Source organism: Gracilinanus agilis, chromosome X, assembly GCF_016433145.1.
Source record: "Gracilinanus agilis isolate LMUSP501 chromosome X, AgileGrace, whole genome shotgun sequence".
NCBI classification, from domain to species: domain Eukaryota; kingdom Metazoa; phylum Chordata; class Mammalia; order Didelphimorphia; family Didelphidae; genus Gracilinanus; species Gracilinanus agilis.
This window is the reverse complement of record NC_058136.1, coordinates 60,958,672-60,973,676: the sequence shown is the minus strand read 5'-3', so window position 1 is coordinate 60,973,676 and position 15,005 is coordinate 60,958,672. Positions and strand designations below refer to the sequence as shown.

At 47.5% G+C, this 15,005-nt stretch overlaps 1 protein-coding gene across 1 annotated transcript in view; it reads right to left on the bottom strand.

Annotated features, from left to right (window-relative positions):
- Nucleotides 1-13,769, bottom strand: part of TEX11 (testis expressed 11) — a 186,875-nt gene extending 173,106 nt beyond the window's left edge. Inside the window, exons 1-4 of the mRNA XM_044682860.1 lie at nucleotides 13,727-13,769; nucleotides 12,197-12,304; nucleotides 11,921-11,986; nucleotides 10,002-10,087 (exon numbers count right to left, since the gene is read on the bottom strand). Of these exons, the coding sequence (XP_044538795.1) occupies nucleotides 10,002-10,087; nucleotides 11,921-11,986; nucleotides 12,197-12,304; nucleotides 13,727-13,769 (303 nt within the window). The remainder of the gene's footprint in view (nucleotides 1-10,001; nucleotides 10,088-11,920; nucleotides 11,987-12,196; nucleotides 12,305-13,726) is intronic.
- Between the last annotated feature and the right edge of the window lie 1,236 nt (nucleotides 13,770-15,005).

Sequence of the window (15,005 nt, the reverse complement as noted above, 5' to 3'; positions counted from 1 at the left end):
AAAGAAATCAAAAGTATCAATAAGCACATGAGAAAGTGTTCTAAATCTCTAATAATTAGAGAAATGCAAATCAAAACAACTCTGAGGTATCACCTCACACCTAGCAGATTGGCTAAAATGAAAGAAGGGGAGAGTAATGAATGCTGGAGGGGATGTGGCAAAATTGGGACATTAATGCATTGCTGGTGGAGTTGTGAACTGATCCAACCATTCTGGCTGGCAATTTGGAACTATGCTCAAAGGGCTATAAAAAATGCCTGGGGGCAGCTGGGTAGCTCAGGGGAGTGAGAGTCAGGCCTAGAGACAGGAGGTCCTAGGTTCAAATCCGGCCTCAGCCACTTCCCAGCTGTGTGACCCTGGGCAAGTCACTTGACCCCCATTGCCCACCCTTACCAATCTTCCACCTATGAGACAATACACCGAAGTACAAGGGTTTAAAAAAAATGCCTGCCCTTTGATCCAGCCATACCCCTTGTTGGGTTTGTACCCCAAAGAGATCATAAATAGACTTGTACGAAAATATTTATAGCTGCGCTTTTTGTGGTGCCAAAGAACTGGAAAACGAGGGCATGTCCTTCAATTGGGGAATGGCTGAACAAATTGTGGTATATGCTGGTGATGGAATACTATTGTGCTCAAAGGAATAATAAACTGGAGGAATTCCAGGTGAACTGAAATGACCTCCAGGAATTGATGCAGAGTGAAAGGAGCAGAGCCAGAAGAACATTGTACACGGAGACTGATACACTGTGGTAAAATTGAATGTAATGGACTTCGGTACCAGCAGAAAGCAATGACACAGGACAGCTCTGAGGGATTTATGGTAAAGACGCTACCCACATTCAGAGGAAGGACTGCAGGAGAGGAAACATATAAGAAAAACAACTGCTTGAACACATGGGTTGAGGCGGACATGATTGGGGATGTGGACTCAAAATTACCACACCAATGCAACTACCAACAATATGGAAATAGGTCTTGATCAATGACACATGATAAAACCAGTGGAAATGTGCATCGGCCATGGGTGGGGGGAGAGCGGGGGGTTGAAGGGGAAAGTAGGAGCATGAATCATGTAACCATGTTAAAAATGAATATTAATAAATGTTTAAAAAAAAGAAATAAACTATAATTATACTTATCAAGCATCAAAAAAATGGAGCCAGCAAGAATTTATTTTAATATATACCATAGAAATAAAGTTTGTTTGACCTCAAAAAAAAAAAAAAACATTAAGCACTTCTTATCAGCCAAGAATTGAAGATCTAAGAACCAAACAAGTCCCTCTCAGAGGACACGGCATGTGAATACAGAATAATATCAAAGTGAAGGGAAAAAAAGATTCATATAAGAGTTGGTACCTGAGCTGCAACCTGAAGGAAGCTCAAGATTCCAAGAGGCAGAGGAAAGGAGAGAAGGCATTCCTAAACCAAAGCATGGCAGCAGCAGTTGAAATGTCACGTAGGGGACAAAGGTAAAGCAGAACTTGCTGCCTCTCCCCTCAGCGATTCCCTGTGGCTGGAATTCTCTGCTCCCCTGGCTTCCTTCAAGGCTCGCTTTGGCATTACCTCCTGGGGCAAGCAAGCCTCTCCTTTTTAGCCCTATGCCACTCCACTCGGCAGTGCTTTCTTTCTCCTGTAATTACTTTGGATCTAATAATGTCTCTACCTGTTGTCGTTGTGTCCCCCCTCCCCCAATCCTAATAAAAGAGGGCTTTTTCTTTCTTTCTTTCCCTTTTTGTATCCCCAGTGCCCGAGTGCTGGATGCTTAATAAGTATTTAATGAAACTGAATGAATTGGAAAGGCTCCCAGGTTGGTTAACATTGTTAATCCATGAATCTCTACACTAATGTCCTCTCTGGAGAGTTTTCGGTCCTTGAAGTGCTAGACAATGCAACAATCCTAGCAGATTTAGAGGTAAAAGGAACTGTAGAGGCTATCTTGACCAACCCCTTCATTTTACAGAAGCCAGGGGCAAAGCCAGCGTCTAAGCCTAGGCTCTCGGAGGCCAACCCGCAGATCTCCTTCCGCTGCACTGCCCTAGAAATCATTTCTGGAGACCGCTCTCCGGATTTCAGAGTCATATTTCTCCCTGTCAGTATTGACAGGCACTGCCTTTTTGCATCAAGCAAGGGCCTACTATGTGCCAGGCATTTTAGCTACAAATCTAGGGATCCAAGTTCCTGGCCTAGTGGAAGAGTTGGCACTTACTTCTGTAAAGTATGTACAAAATAGCACATCTTTTTGGTAAAGCCTCATGTGGAGGTAGGAAAAGGGAGCTGGGGATCCTGAGACACAGACAGGAGGAGAAGATATATTTTGGACCCAGGAGAAAATAGCGACACGGGAGATAGAGGGGTATGGGAAAGGAGGAACAAGGCGGCCAGTTTGACTGGCCCCTACATAGAGGCTGGAAAGGTAGTTTGAGCCCCATGATGAAGGGCCTTAAATGCTAGCAGAGGAAGCAATCGGAACTGCTGTGTAAAGGACAGACTGGGGAGAGAAAAGCCTTCAGGTGCAGCCAGGAGACCAGTTAGGCTACTGCAATAGTCTAGGCAAGAGGTAGTGAGAGAGTACTGTGTGAGTGGAGAGAAGAGACTACTTGGCAGCTGACTGGCTAGCCAGGGTTGGGAACCCAAGTGACTGGAATGATGGTGGCACCCCTAAGGAGACGGCTGCTGATATGGGACACTGATGCCCAGGAAGGAGAGCAGATTTGAATACCTATATAGAAGTGGAATTTGTCCACACCGAGATGCTACTTAAACCTAAGGATTACCCACAATGGCTTGCATGGGATAAGTAGCACAAGAGATCATCAAGAGACAGTTTGGTATGATGGAGTACCTACCTGTGTACCCTAAAACAAGTCACTTCCCTTCCACAGGCCTCAATTTCTTCATCTATAACATCAGAGGCCTCGCCTAAATGGTCTCTGGACTCCCAAGTCTAAACCTAGGCTAGCCTTATGACTATCCCCCTGAGAGGAACACACTTTGGTCCTGGTAACAGAGGCATGTCGAGGTTTACAGGAATAAGAATTACACAGCCAGACCCTCAGTTAGCAATCAAAGACCTGAGGCAAGTCATTTCTGAACACAATGTACAAAGTCCTTCCTTGCTTCAAACCCAATTGCACTTTGAGTCACAGCCTCAAAAGAAAGCCGAGGTACAAGCTGCACCCCCTGCCAATTGTCCAAAGGAATCGACAAGAAAGAACCGCCTGGGCGATGTGGGTCTGGATACAATCCACAAGTCTCTAAATACATTCTTCAATTATTCCTCAGAAGAAACACCTTAACTCTTTACATGCCCCGGGTCACGTATACTGAGAGTCCATATAGGGCCACAGCAATTACAGCCTCAGGTGGGAATACAACTACTCACTTCCACTACTGAGAGAGGAGGCCAGGCTTTGATCGGGAGCTGAGAGCAGCAAAGGCATCTCTTTGGTGAACGTCGGTGCCTGATTGGGCTCCCTCAGAACTCCTGGGTCACATTTCGCATGAATCCCTGTTCGGTTAGGCAGCAGGACCTGGCAGTCGAGATATAGCTGGATCGGAGTCCTGGGCCCACTCTAATTAGCCCTTGGTCTGGATCACTCATTTGCCCTTTGCGCGCAGCATCTTGTGTGATCTTTCGGTGCTGCGCTCCCCCTTCTTTATTATCCCCACAGCCCAGCCCAGGACATCGTACAGAACAGGCACGAGACCCGTGTGCTGAACTGTGCAACTTGAGGCAAATCATTTCATCTGTCCAGGGGCCTCACGACTAGCCTGGCCACTTGTCTGAAATGCTCACCAACTGATTCTCCAAAACGGTGCCCGTCTACACTGAGATCCTATCACTACAACCAATAATCCTCACCAGGAGCTAAAACTCGTGACATAAATTACAAAGCGGCAATAGCCACGTGCACAAAAAGTGACCACAGCAAGAAGTCCAAAAAAGAGGACTTTAAGAAAGGTGGTTTTGTCACATCACTTATAAGATGGCGCTACTTTTAGGGATTCAAAACTAGCTGAAAAAGAGACTCGAGTTCAAGTATCACCTCAGATACATTGTTACTAAGATAGAAGGGAAAGGTTAAAAAATCTAACTAGAAGTAGTTTTCAAAGACATAGAAATGACATCAACACTCAAGGAATCCACAAAATGTTCATGATGGAAAGTGCACAACAGAGTTCACCGGCCCTTAAGCTCAGTGAAAAAACTGTCATTCAAGGCTGTTTATAAAAGATGCTTCCAACGAATGGGAGAGGTCCATTTTTTCCACTCATAAAACTCCTTCGTTAAGGAGGATAAGTTTTAAATAACAACAACGTCAAGTTGCCTTGTGTTGTTCTTCAAAGTCCCCAAAGTGATTTTTGCCCTTTACAACGCTGCTCTTTCTAGATGCTTAAAGCACAAGTACGTGACCATAACTTCTAGAGTCAAATACGCAAAGAGGAACAAAAGAAAATATGAAAATGAATCAAAATAACTCTCTTCCCCCTGGCTGCCCCCCCCCCCGCCTGCCCCAGTCACTCAGACTGCCTGAATGCCAAACTCTAAAAGCCATTGCCGCCGTTTTTCATCAGTATGGGAAACTTGGAGTAAGGAAGGAAGGAAAAGCCCTCCACCACTGCACACTGGCAACATAGCTGCCACTCTGAGGCATTGAGGGACCAGAGTGCATCAGAGGCAGGCCTTGCTGCAAGGCCTTTCGGACAGTGAAGCTCTGTCAGGAGCCACTAGTCCAAGCTGCCTCCAGAGACACATACACTGGCTTTGGAATCCAACTTTTCCTTGTGTTTACCATGAAAATATTCTCTGCCGTCGTTGCCAGCAGTGTGGCTGTCCCGCCTGCTATTCCTCCTTTCCTCAGCATCACCTCACAGAAGTCTTCCCTTCCCTTCCCTTTTTTAGTGGAATTCTCCACATTGGTCAATACCAGTCCTGTCTATTTACACATCAGCCCTTCCCCAGTCCTCCGACAAGGATATGCTCCTGGCTAGAGTGCTGGACTTCCTTCCCAGGCAGGAAGTTGAGAATTTTCACCTGGCCTCAGGCTTTTACTAACTATGGAACTCTGAAGAAGTTCCTTCATGTTTCCTCCTCTTTAAATGGGAGTCTCCCAGAATGGGACTGGAAGGAGAGAAGATCTGGAAAGTGCCATACAAATGAGGGCTCTTCTTTGCTGCCCTCTCCATAACCTCTTTAGGTTATAAGCTCAATAAAAAGATCTACCCCTGGGCCAGAGGGTTTGCACATTTTGTTAACTCTCATCATAGAATGATAGAAACCAGCTCACAGTCCCACCAGAAAGTGTCTGCTTTATTTTCCAAAAGAGGGCCAGCACTAAATGTGATCTTTGCCCGATGGATGGGCACAAGGCAAGTTGTTTCCTGTTCATTTCTCAAACTGTTAAAGATTTTTCACACTTCTGTCATGTGGCTATCGAGTATCTGTGCTTGTTAAAAGAACTCCAAACTTTCCAAAGTTGTTCCTCTAGAGCAGGTTCTCTTTACATCCTCCTCCACCTCAGCAGCTTTGGTTTACGAGGGTTCTATTTCTCCCTGTTTACTGAACTAGAAATTAAAACTGATAATTTTTAACAATTATATTAATTCACTTGCATCACTTGTTCATATGGGTATAGGATTTGGGGTTTGGGCCTTAAAAGGTGACTACAAAAATGAATAATATGGAAAATGAATTTGTTTCAAATAACAATAACAACCCCATTTCATTTCAACAAAAAAATGAGTTGTTATGAAAAATAACTATTTTTTCCAAATTAAAAAAAAAGGTTAGTGAGAAGAGCGGCATTATTTCCCATATTTTGACAAATCCCTTTAATGTCTAGCTCACTAGAAGATACTTGGATTCTCCTACCTGCTTCTATATTCCGCCTGTTCCAATGACATTTGGGGCCTAGAGCATTAAGAAGAAGTCACAGTTGCCCTGAAATACTGCCTGGAGCTGGACCTATGCAACTTGGGTATTTGGCTCCTTCATTTGTAATATGAGGACACTGGAACTGGCTTAGCTTGAAGGCCCCTGCCAGCTCTAAACTGTCTGACTTCTGACAATAACCGAGTGGGTTATTAACTGGTTTTCTTCTCCCAAAACTAACCGAGTTGTTGCCTGGCTCCTCTCCCAACATCTCTGGGTGTACCAATCCTCTCCAATACTTCAACTTCAATGCTTTAATGGACCACAAGTTTTAGAGTTGGCAGAAACCTTGAAAACTTCTAGTCTAATCCTCTCAATTTCCAAGTGAGAGAACAACCTCGGGATTCAATAGCTCATACTGTCATGGGTATTTTCTCCATCAAAACAAATTGGCAGCACAAGTGGAATATCGAACTGGACACTGATTTTTAGAATTGGCCCCAGATTCAAATCTCAGCTCTGCTACATAAGACCTCTATAACCTTAGGCAAGCCATTTAACCTCTCTGGGCTCCGGTTTCCTTCTCTGACTACTTAGTCTTTGGAAATCTCCAGGCCCATCTTACTTTCATATTTTTCCGGCAGATTATTCTCATTCTCTCTCTATTCTCCAGTATCTCCTGGCTGCTTTCCCGCTGCCTATCACCATGCACATGTCTCCCCATTCTTAACCAACTTTCACTTGATCCAACCATCCCCACTAGATCTGTTTTCTATCTGCCCTCCTCTTCTCAGCTAAGCTCCTTTAGAGATCACTCTAAACCACATGGATTCAGTTGTCATCTCTATGCAGATGATTGCCAGCCCTAGTCTCTGCCTTGAGCTCTAGTCTCATATCACCCCAACTGCCTTTTGGTCATGTCAGACCACGTGTGCCAGCTTGCCCAAACCGAATCTTGCCATTTCCCACCCGCCCCAGCTCTCTCCTCTTCTAATTTCCTCATTACTACGACAAGGGCGCCACTGGCCTCCCAGTCAGCCAGGTTCATGATTCCAATGTCATCCTCCACCTTTCGCTCTCGTTCAAGGGCCATATCCAAGCTGTTGTCCACTCCTCATTTCCAGCTTCACAACATTTCCCTTCTCTCCACTCACCTGGAAAGGCTCTCCCTGCCCTCTCCAAATCATCTTCCACTCGGCTTCCAAAGTGATTTTCCAAAGCCTGGTTCTCACTAGGTCACCTCCCTATGTGATAAACTCCCCATTATCTCCAGGAACAAATCCATAGTCCTCGACTGGCTATTTAAGGCTCTTCACAGCTCGGCCTCTTCCTATCTGTCCAGCCTTTTTATACTTTACTCCTCTCCACAAGTCTACACTGCATTGACGAATGCTTCCTCGCTGCTCTTCACAGAAGACTATCCAACTCCCAATGCTGTGCCTTCTCACTGGCTGTCCCTCATGCCGGGAATATTCTCTCCTCGCCTCTGCCTTCTGGATTTCCTAAAGATTCAGCTCAAATTCCACCTTCTATATAAGAAGCCTCTCCCAGCCCCGCCCCCTTTAGTGCTAGGGCCTTCCCTCCGACTTAGCTCCAACTCACCCTATGCAGATCTTCTGTGGACACAGTTGTTTGGATATGGTCTCCCCACTTAGAAAGGCAGCTCTTCGAGGTCAGGGAGCTGATTTCTGTCTTTCTTTGGGTCCTCAGCACTTAGTACTGTGCCCGACACATAGTAAGCATTTAATTCAACTAAATAGTTGTTCATCGAGGATCTATTAAGGAGTCTCGGGAGAAGTTCATGTTGCTCCTTTCTGGGTTTGGCCATTCCCCAGGGCACCTCGAAATCAGGAGTCAGAAACTTTTCATTAAGATCCTGCCAAAGTCACCAATTTAGCTTAGTTTCCCATGACTGCATCAAGAGCCATCAACAACTACAACATGACGTTTTACCAATATACTCATTGGGCTCCTAAGCCTATGGCAAGATCATACAAGATTCCTTGACAGAGTCAGAGTTGACAGACGCTCGAGGAATCCGTCTCGTTCAATCTCTGGCAGAAAAAGGCTCTCCCCCTTGAACAAACCTGACAAGTGCTCACCCACTGACACCCCTTAGAGACTTCGAACGAGAGAATTCACTGCCTCCTGAGGCTGCACCAGACTCTTTGCACAGTTCTACATGAATTCACTGCTTTTCACCTTCTACTCGTCATTTCTAGTCATCATCCCCTCTGAGGCAATCCGCTCCCCCCCAGATATGAGAGTCCTTCAGATGCTTGAAGTCCTATCACATTCCTCATGAATTTTCCTCCAGTCTAAGCACCCAACAAATGATCCTCAGAAGGCATAACATTACAGTCAAAGGATTCTTGCTTATTAATATTAAACCAAACATAAAATGAGGAGAAATGTACTTGGCCAATGCGTCCGCCACTGGCGGGAGGGGCATTCTGCAATGGCTAAAGGGAAGAGGCACTCTTTAGAGGCTGACGGTTTTTGCAGTGATCTTGTTTGTACACAACAACATTCAAGGGCTTTCTGACTGAGATCCAAAACTACACAAAAAAGATTGGCCTCTTTGCCTTGTGGTATAATGGAAAAAATGCCGGGTTTAGAGTGGAAGGCCCTGCATTCAAATCCAAACTTAGGTACTTACTGCCTGAAGCAAGTTACTTCCTTTCTCTTGACCTCAGTTTCCTCATCTGTAGGATGAAGGCTTCTAAGGACCCTTCCAGCTACGGTACTATAAGGCATGCAGTTGGATGGGAAACATTTTGAGTTAGTCCACCAACATATCTATCTTGGCCAGGTCCTGCAGATGAACAATGAGTCGAGTGTAGAATATTACCGGCAATAGCTTGGGTGATAGGGGACTGGCTAAGCCTAGCCCTTGGAAGCATGGACTTTGAAGGATATAGAGGCACAGTATTCAGTCCACTAACCATGGAGTGAAGAAATAGGCACATGACTGAGCGAGAACTGGTGGTGCAGGGGGCAGCTGGGTAGCTCAAGTGGATGGAGAGCCAGGCCTAGAGACGGAAGGTCCTGGGTTCAAATCTGGCCTCAAGACACTTCCCAGCTGGGTGACCCTGGGCAAGTCACTTGACCCCCACTGCCTACCCTTACCACTCTTCTGCCTTGGAGCCAATACACAGTATTGACTCCAAGGAGGAAGGTGAGGGTTTGAAAAAAAAAAAAAAAGAACTGGTGGTGCCAACATGCCTGTCTCCCTCTCCTGATTTTCTTTCTCCTTTCATCTAGCCATCTATCTGCTTCCCTCCCCAACTCCTCTCTCTGTCTTTCTGCTTCTTTTTTTCCTTCCCTGGACCAACATGTGGCCAAGTACATGCCCCAGCTATTTTCTCTCTCTTCCTCTCTATTCTTTCCTTCTCTCAGGGGAAATACTGACCCTAACTGGTTGCTGGCACTGAGGCTCTAGCCAAGAATATATTTGAAAGGAGTCTCTAAACCCCCTGGGGTAAACCCTAGCACCCAAAGAAGGTGGGATAGCTTTGCTCTGGAGGACCTACTCCTCAAAGCAAGTGGGAGTTAGGATAAGGATTTTGAGCTCTTTCATGGGCTACACTTGCTGGCAAGAAATGGCAGAAAAGGTATCATATCAAGGATACAGATAGCCAAAAAAGGAGCCCAGTGGGTAGTGTGATGTGGCAAAAGTTCCTTGGAGCTTGCCCCAAGTCTGGAGAGAGAAAAGGTATAAGGAAACCAAGTGGCTGGCGGGCAGCGAGCTCTCTCTACATGTTAGCTGCTTATTATTGTTAGCCTTCATAATCTCAGCAGAAATACATACCAGGGGCAGAGCCAAGTCCCCCTGCCACAACTGCTAAAGGCACTTGCTGAAAGAATATCTTTGTGACCAGGTTTGACTCCAGAGAAGAGCAGGGGAAATGCACTTAGTAGAGGTGGGGGGCAGGGGGTCAGGCAGACCTGCTCATGGGGGGATGGGGAGCATCATCCATGGAGGGTGAGGATGGAGGACCATATTTGGAAGTCAAAGTGATATTAAAACAAAGATATCAATGACAATTTGTAAAAGAATATGTCCTGAGCCCCATTCACTTTTTAAAATATAAAGCAGAGCAGCCTTTTGGGGGAAGGCCTACCTTGGAGAATAGGCAGTCTGATTTGAGCTCCCCCATGTTCCATTTCCCCTGTGACAAGAAACTAGCAGCAGGAGCATACCATGCACCTAGGGAAGGGGCAGAAGCTGGAACAGAAAAGGGAACCTCATAATTATACTGTAGCCCAGCCATGGGAATGGACACTCCTGACTTGCAACATACAGAGGCTGCAGAGATGCCACTGACTAGACTGAATTCAATCTGCTTCTGATTGGCCCCCCAACCACCACTGCTTTAGCCACAGGAATCCAGAAACTTGTTCTGATTTCATGATAAAAGGGTTAGCAAACAAGCATTTACAACAAGATCCGAGTCCAAATCAAAATCTGGAAGGAGCAGGGAGCCTTTCCTCCAGGGGAGTGGGGGCACGAGAGGAGGGGAAGGGCAGCCAGCTTTGAAAAACACTCACCACTCGAGGCAGCCTGGGCAACAGATCTTTGCAGCATTGGACACACATGACTGCTCGCTGAAAATCCCTTTGAGCAACAGCCTGAGAAAGCAAGAGAACCAATAATTGCTTAGAATGAAAGGGGGGCGATTTGAGGATAAGGCTAATTTTGCGCAAAAAATGTGTTGAGGGCTGATTTTCTCATCTTTTCAGCAAAGCAAGCTCTCACAGCCTGAGGCCCAGGGCACAAAGGCTGGAGATGGCTGCCTGTCCTATTACTGGCTACCTTCAAGTGGTATGGAATGCACCCCCTTCTTTCTTTCTTTCTTTCTTTCTTTTCTAAACCCTCACCTTCCTTCTCAGAATCAATCCTGTATGGTTCCAAGGCAGAAGACTGGTAAGGGCTAGGCAATGGGGGTTAAGGGACTTGCCCAGGGTCACCCAGCTGGGAAGTGTCTGAGGCCAGATTGGAACCCAGGATCTCCCAGCACTGGACCTGGCTCTCCATCCACTGAGCTACCCAGCTACCCCTCCCCATTATTTCTGCTGGAAACCAGGAAAAGTGTAGGACAGCCTTTGAGTACATGATAGAGGATGGAGTGCCCTGCTCTTCCACCTAAAATCAGCGAGCACATGTTCAAATGGCCCCACTAATAGCAATTTTCACTCAGTGGCCACTGGAAAGGGAGAAGGGCCATCCTCCTGTATCAGCCAAACCTGGGCAGCCAGACAATGATGGGAGCTAACTTTTATAGAGAATTGAAGAGTTTACAACAAGGTCTTTTAACCTGGCCTGGAACCAGGAAGACTCATCTGCCCAAGTTCAAATCCAGCCTCAGACACTTCCTACCTGCGGCTGTAACTTGCCCTGTTTGCCTGGGAAGAAAACAGCAAAGTACTGCGGTAGCTTTGCCAAGAAAACCTCAAATGGGGTCCCCAAAAGACTCAGATGGGACAAAGCAGAGTAAAGTTTCCAAGTGTCTGAGCCATAACTGGAGGAGGAGGCCAGCCTGCGCGCTATTGTTTCCAGTTTACAGAGGGGGAAGACAGGCCAAGGGCGCAGGATCCCAAGCTCCCCCAAGGCACTTTGGGGTTGCGGGGAGCCTCGGAGACAAGTAGAAGAGAAGGCGCTGGGAAAAGCTCCACGTTCCCGCCCCACCCATTTTCCTCTCTTACTTCCGAGGCAGGCAAAAGGCTCTCTCGGGCCTCCCCACTGTGCAAAGGACAAGCGGAACACGCTTTGGGCTCTACTTCCCAGCCATGACTCCAGGAAGGTCCTCAGCAAGCCCTTATCTACGAGGAGGCGGACGCCGAGCCGGCCCTTCCCGTCATCCCCAGCTGCCTGCAATTGCACCTCCTCGGGTTTACACGGGCCTTTCTTAGGAAGGGGCACCTGGTTCTGAAGGGCAGATCCCCAATTAAGCCAAACGTCCCTTATGTGGGGGCCGAAGGCTCCCTCAGAGCATCCCGGAAAGACAAAGCTACTCCAGCGCCGCTGGCTTTGTGCTCTCACCCGGCACGTACCCTTCGCGGTGCCAATGAGCGCTCAGAGGGCCCTTTCCTTCGAGGTATCGAGGCTCTGCGGGAAGCCCGGGAAGGGGCTAGTTTGAGTGGCGTCCCCCCTCCACTCCCCCCCCCAGGCAGCCCCCAATGGAGCCAGCGGGAATATCAAGGCCACCCGGCCTTTGTTAGTTGAGAAAGAGAAAATTCCAAAGCTGCCCCGGGGCAGTGCATCCAGCCAGGGAAACCCCCAGTGGAGGAAAAGAGCAGGCGCGAGAGAGGCAATCACTTTCAGCCCAGAGGCAGAGGAGAGTCACGTGGTCACACGTGGGCTGCAGGAAAAGCACTCCGGCAGGAGATTCCCGAGGCAGGTGGGCCACATGGGAGGGCGGCAACTCTGCAAGTAAGAGGGACGCTCTGAGTACAAACCTACCACTGCTTTGCTCTGGGATGAAGGAGACTAAGGAGCCAGAGAGGGTGACTGGAAGATGAAAGGGTCTCTCATGCATTCTGGGTAATTTCCTCCAGCCCACCCTGCCACCTGGGCAATACTAACCTTCAAGGAACTACACGGGGTTTGGCCTTTACAAAAATGAGTCCCAGTGACAACACGTGGGTGCTGTAAGCGGAAGGCTACAGGAATCGTGGAACCACGGGAACATGTTGGTCCAAAGGAAAACAGGTTCTTTGGGCCCATCAGCTCCCTCGATGGATTACCCTCTAGGCCAGGGATGCCCAACAGCCAGTAAGCGCCTCCACCTCCCGAACCAATTCACATGGAAATGGAGGAGCTGATCCAAATAAGTCAAAATACTCTCCAGCACTGCGCGGGTGGCGGCAGCATGTGCCGGACTCCAGAGAGTAGAGCAGTAGTAGGGGGACCCGGGCAGTGGCTATGGGCCACAAAGTGGAAGCTGCTGGAAGGTTCGGAAGACAAAGATTGCAAAGAAACACTGTTTCTTGCTTATTTGCTGTGAGGCCTTTGGCCAGAACAGGTGCAGTGGAATCAGCAGGGGTTGAGGAGAAACTGGGCACAGCACAGGCCTCTTTCTCCAGAAGAGGAGGAGAGGAGGCAGACACGGCAGGCGGCTAGGAGGCTCAAAGAACAATTTTGGGGCAGGACTGAAAGATGTGAGAGATACAAAAGAGAAAGGGTGTAAGGGCCAGAGGGCTGGGCAATGGGGGTTGAATGACTTGCCCAGGGTAACCCAGCTAGGAAGTGCCTGAGGCCAGATTTGGACCTAGGCCCCGGTCTCTTCTAGGCCTGGCTCTCAACCCACTGAACCACCCTGCTGCCCCCCCCCCAGGTGTTCTTCACAAGGGTCAAAGAGGCCAGCAGAATAATTCTCCTCAGTCTCTTCTATGACTAGAAAGGAGAAAAAAGAAATAGAGAAGACTGGATGAATTCACATCAACTAGCAGCCAGAAGAGAAAGGAAGAGGTTGGGAATGACAAGGAGGCCACAAGAGCTAACTATTCAGGTCCGGGATGAGTGCTGCAATGGATTAAATAAGTTCATTTTCTTGCCTTTCTCCATGGTGAGCAGCCCTAGAGCAAGAGCACAAAAAACGAGTGTCCGAAGTACGCCGGGCAGGAGCAGCGCAGTCATAAGGGCAGGGGGGGGGGCTCTCCAGGAGCAGCTACAGACATCAAACTGGCGAATCATGGAAAACAAGGGGGCCCCCAAGTGAAGGATATGGGATGGGAACCCAAAGGTGATTCCGAAGAGCAAAAGGGGGAAATGAACACTTAGTGGGAGGGAGAGACTGGAAGAATTAGGAGAGGCTGCAGACAGGAGCAGACTTTCCAAGTTCTGTACCTCGAAGCTGCTGCAACTCTGAAAGCCACTGAGGTGTGGCCATGTTCACTATGTAGCTCAAGCAGGGGGAAGAAGGAGGTCATTGCAGTGGAAGACGTTGAGTCACTACCAGGTGAGGCTGCTAAAGGGGAATAATCCTACTAACATGGAATGAGGTAAGCCGGCTACTACTAACCTTAATGAAAAAATATTGAGTGACACATGGAAAACCCAATGGAACAGCTCAGTGACTACAGGAGGGGGTGGGAGGAGAGGAGGGAAAGAACATGAATCATGGAACCAGGGGAAAGCCTTCTAAATTCATTAATTAAATAAAAAAATATTGAGGACATGCCCCGGAGAATTCATTGGTAGGTAACAGCAATAAGGAGAGGGAGAAAGTAGCGCAAATAAATTGAATGGAGCATGGAAAAAGAGAGCTCAGGGTTTGAATGGTAGATGAATGGTACAGAAGTAGAAAGAGAGAGTGTGAAGCATGCCTGGCCCCTCCTTTTGCCCCTGTGATTCAAGAGGAACTGCTTGCAAGTGGCATGGAATCCTAAGGGGGAGCGCCAGGTTTCTCTTAAAGCAAAGAGTTGGAAGGAGTGTCACTTACTCAGTTTGAGCTTGTAGAGAAGTTTATATAAGCAATACTGGAGGCATGACAAAAAGAACAGTGGAATAGGCTACACATTGGGTGAGAATGGACCTAGGGAAGAATCAGAACCACTAGGAGTGAGGGTTCAGGAAGAACAGAATAAATCTCATCTCTCTCTTACACAAGACATGCCTCATGGACCCGCAGCCCTCAAGGGTATCCTTAACATCTGCAGTGAGCCCCCAACTGAGTGCCGCACAATATCACTTTAAAAAATGATACCTAGGAGCAGAGCCAGAAGAACTCTATACACAGAGACTGATATACTGTGGTAAAATTGAATGTAATGGACCTCTGTACCAGCAGCAATACAATTACCCAGGACAATTCTGAGGGATTTATGGTAAAGATGCTGCCCACATTCAGAGGAAGGACTGCAGGAGAGGAAACATATAAGAAAAACAACTGCTTGAACGCATGGGTCAGGGTGGACATGACTGAGGGTGTAGACTCGAAACTACCACACCAATGCAACTACCAACAATTTGGAAATTGGTCTTGTTCAAGGACACATGACAAAACTAGTGGAAACGCGCATCGGCCAAGGTTGGGGGGGGCGCGGGGGGGGGGGTTGAAGGGGAAAGGGGAGCATGAATCATGTAACCACGTTAAAAATGAATATTAATAAATGTTAAAAAAAAA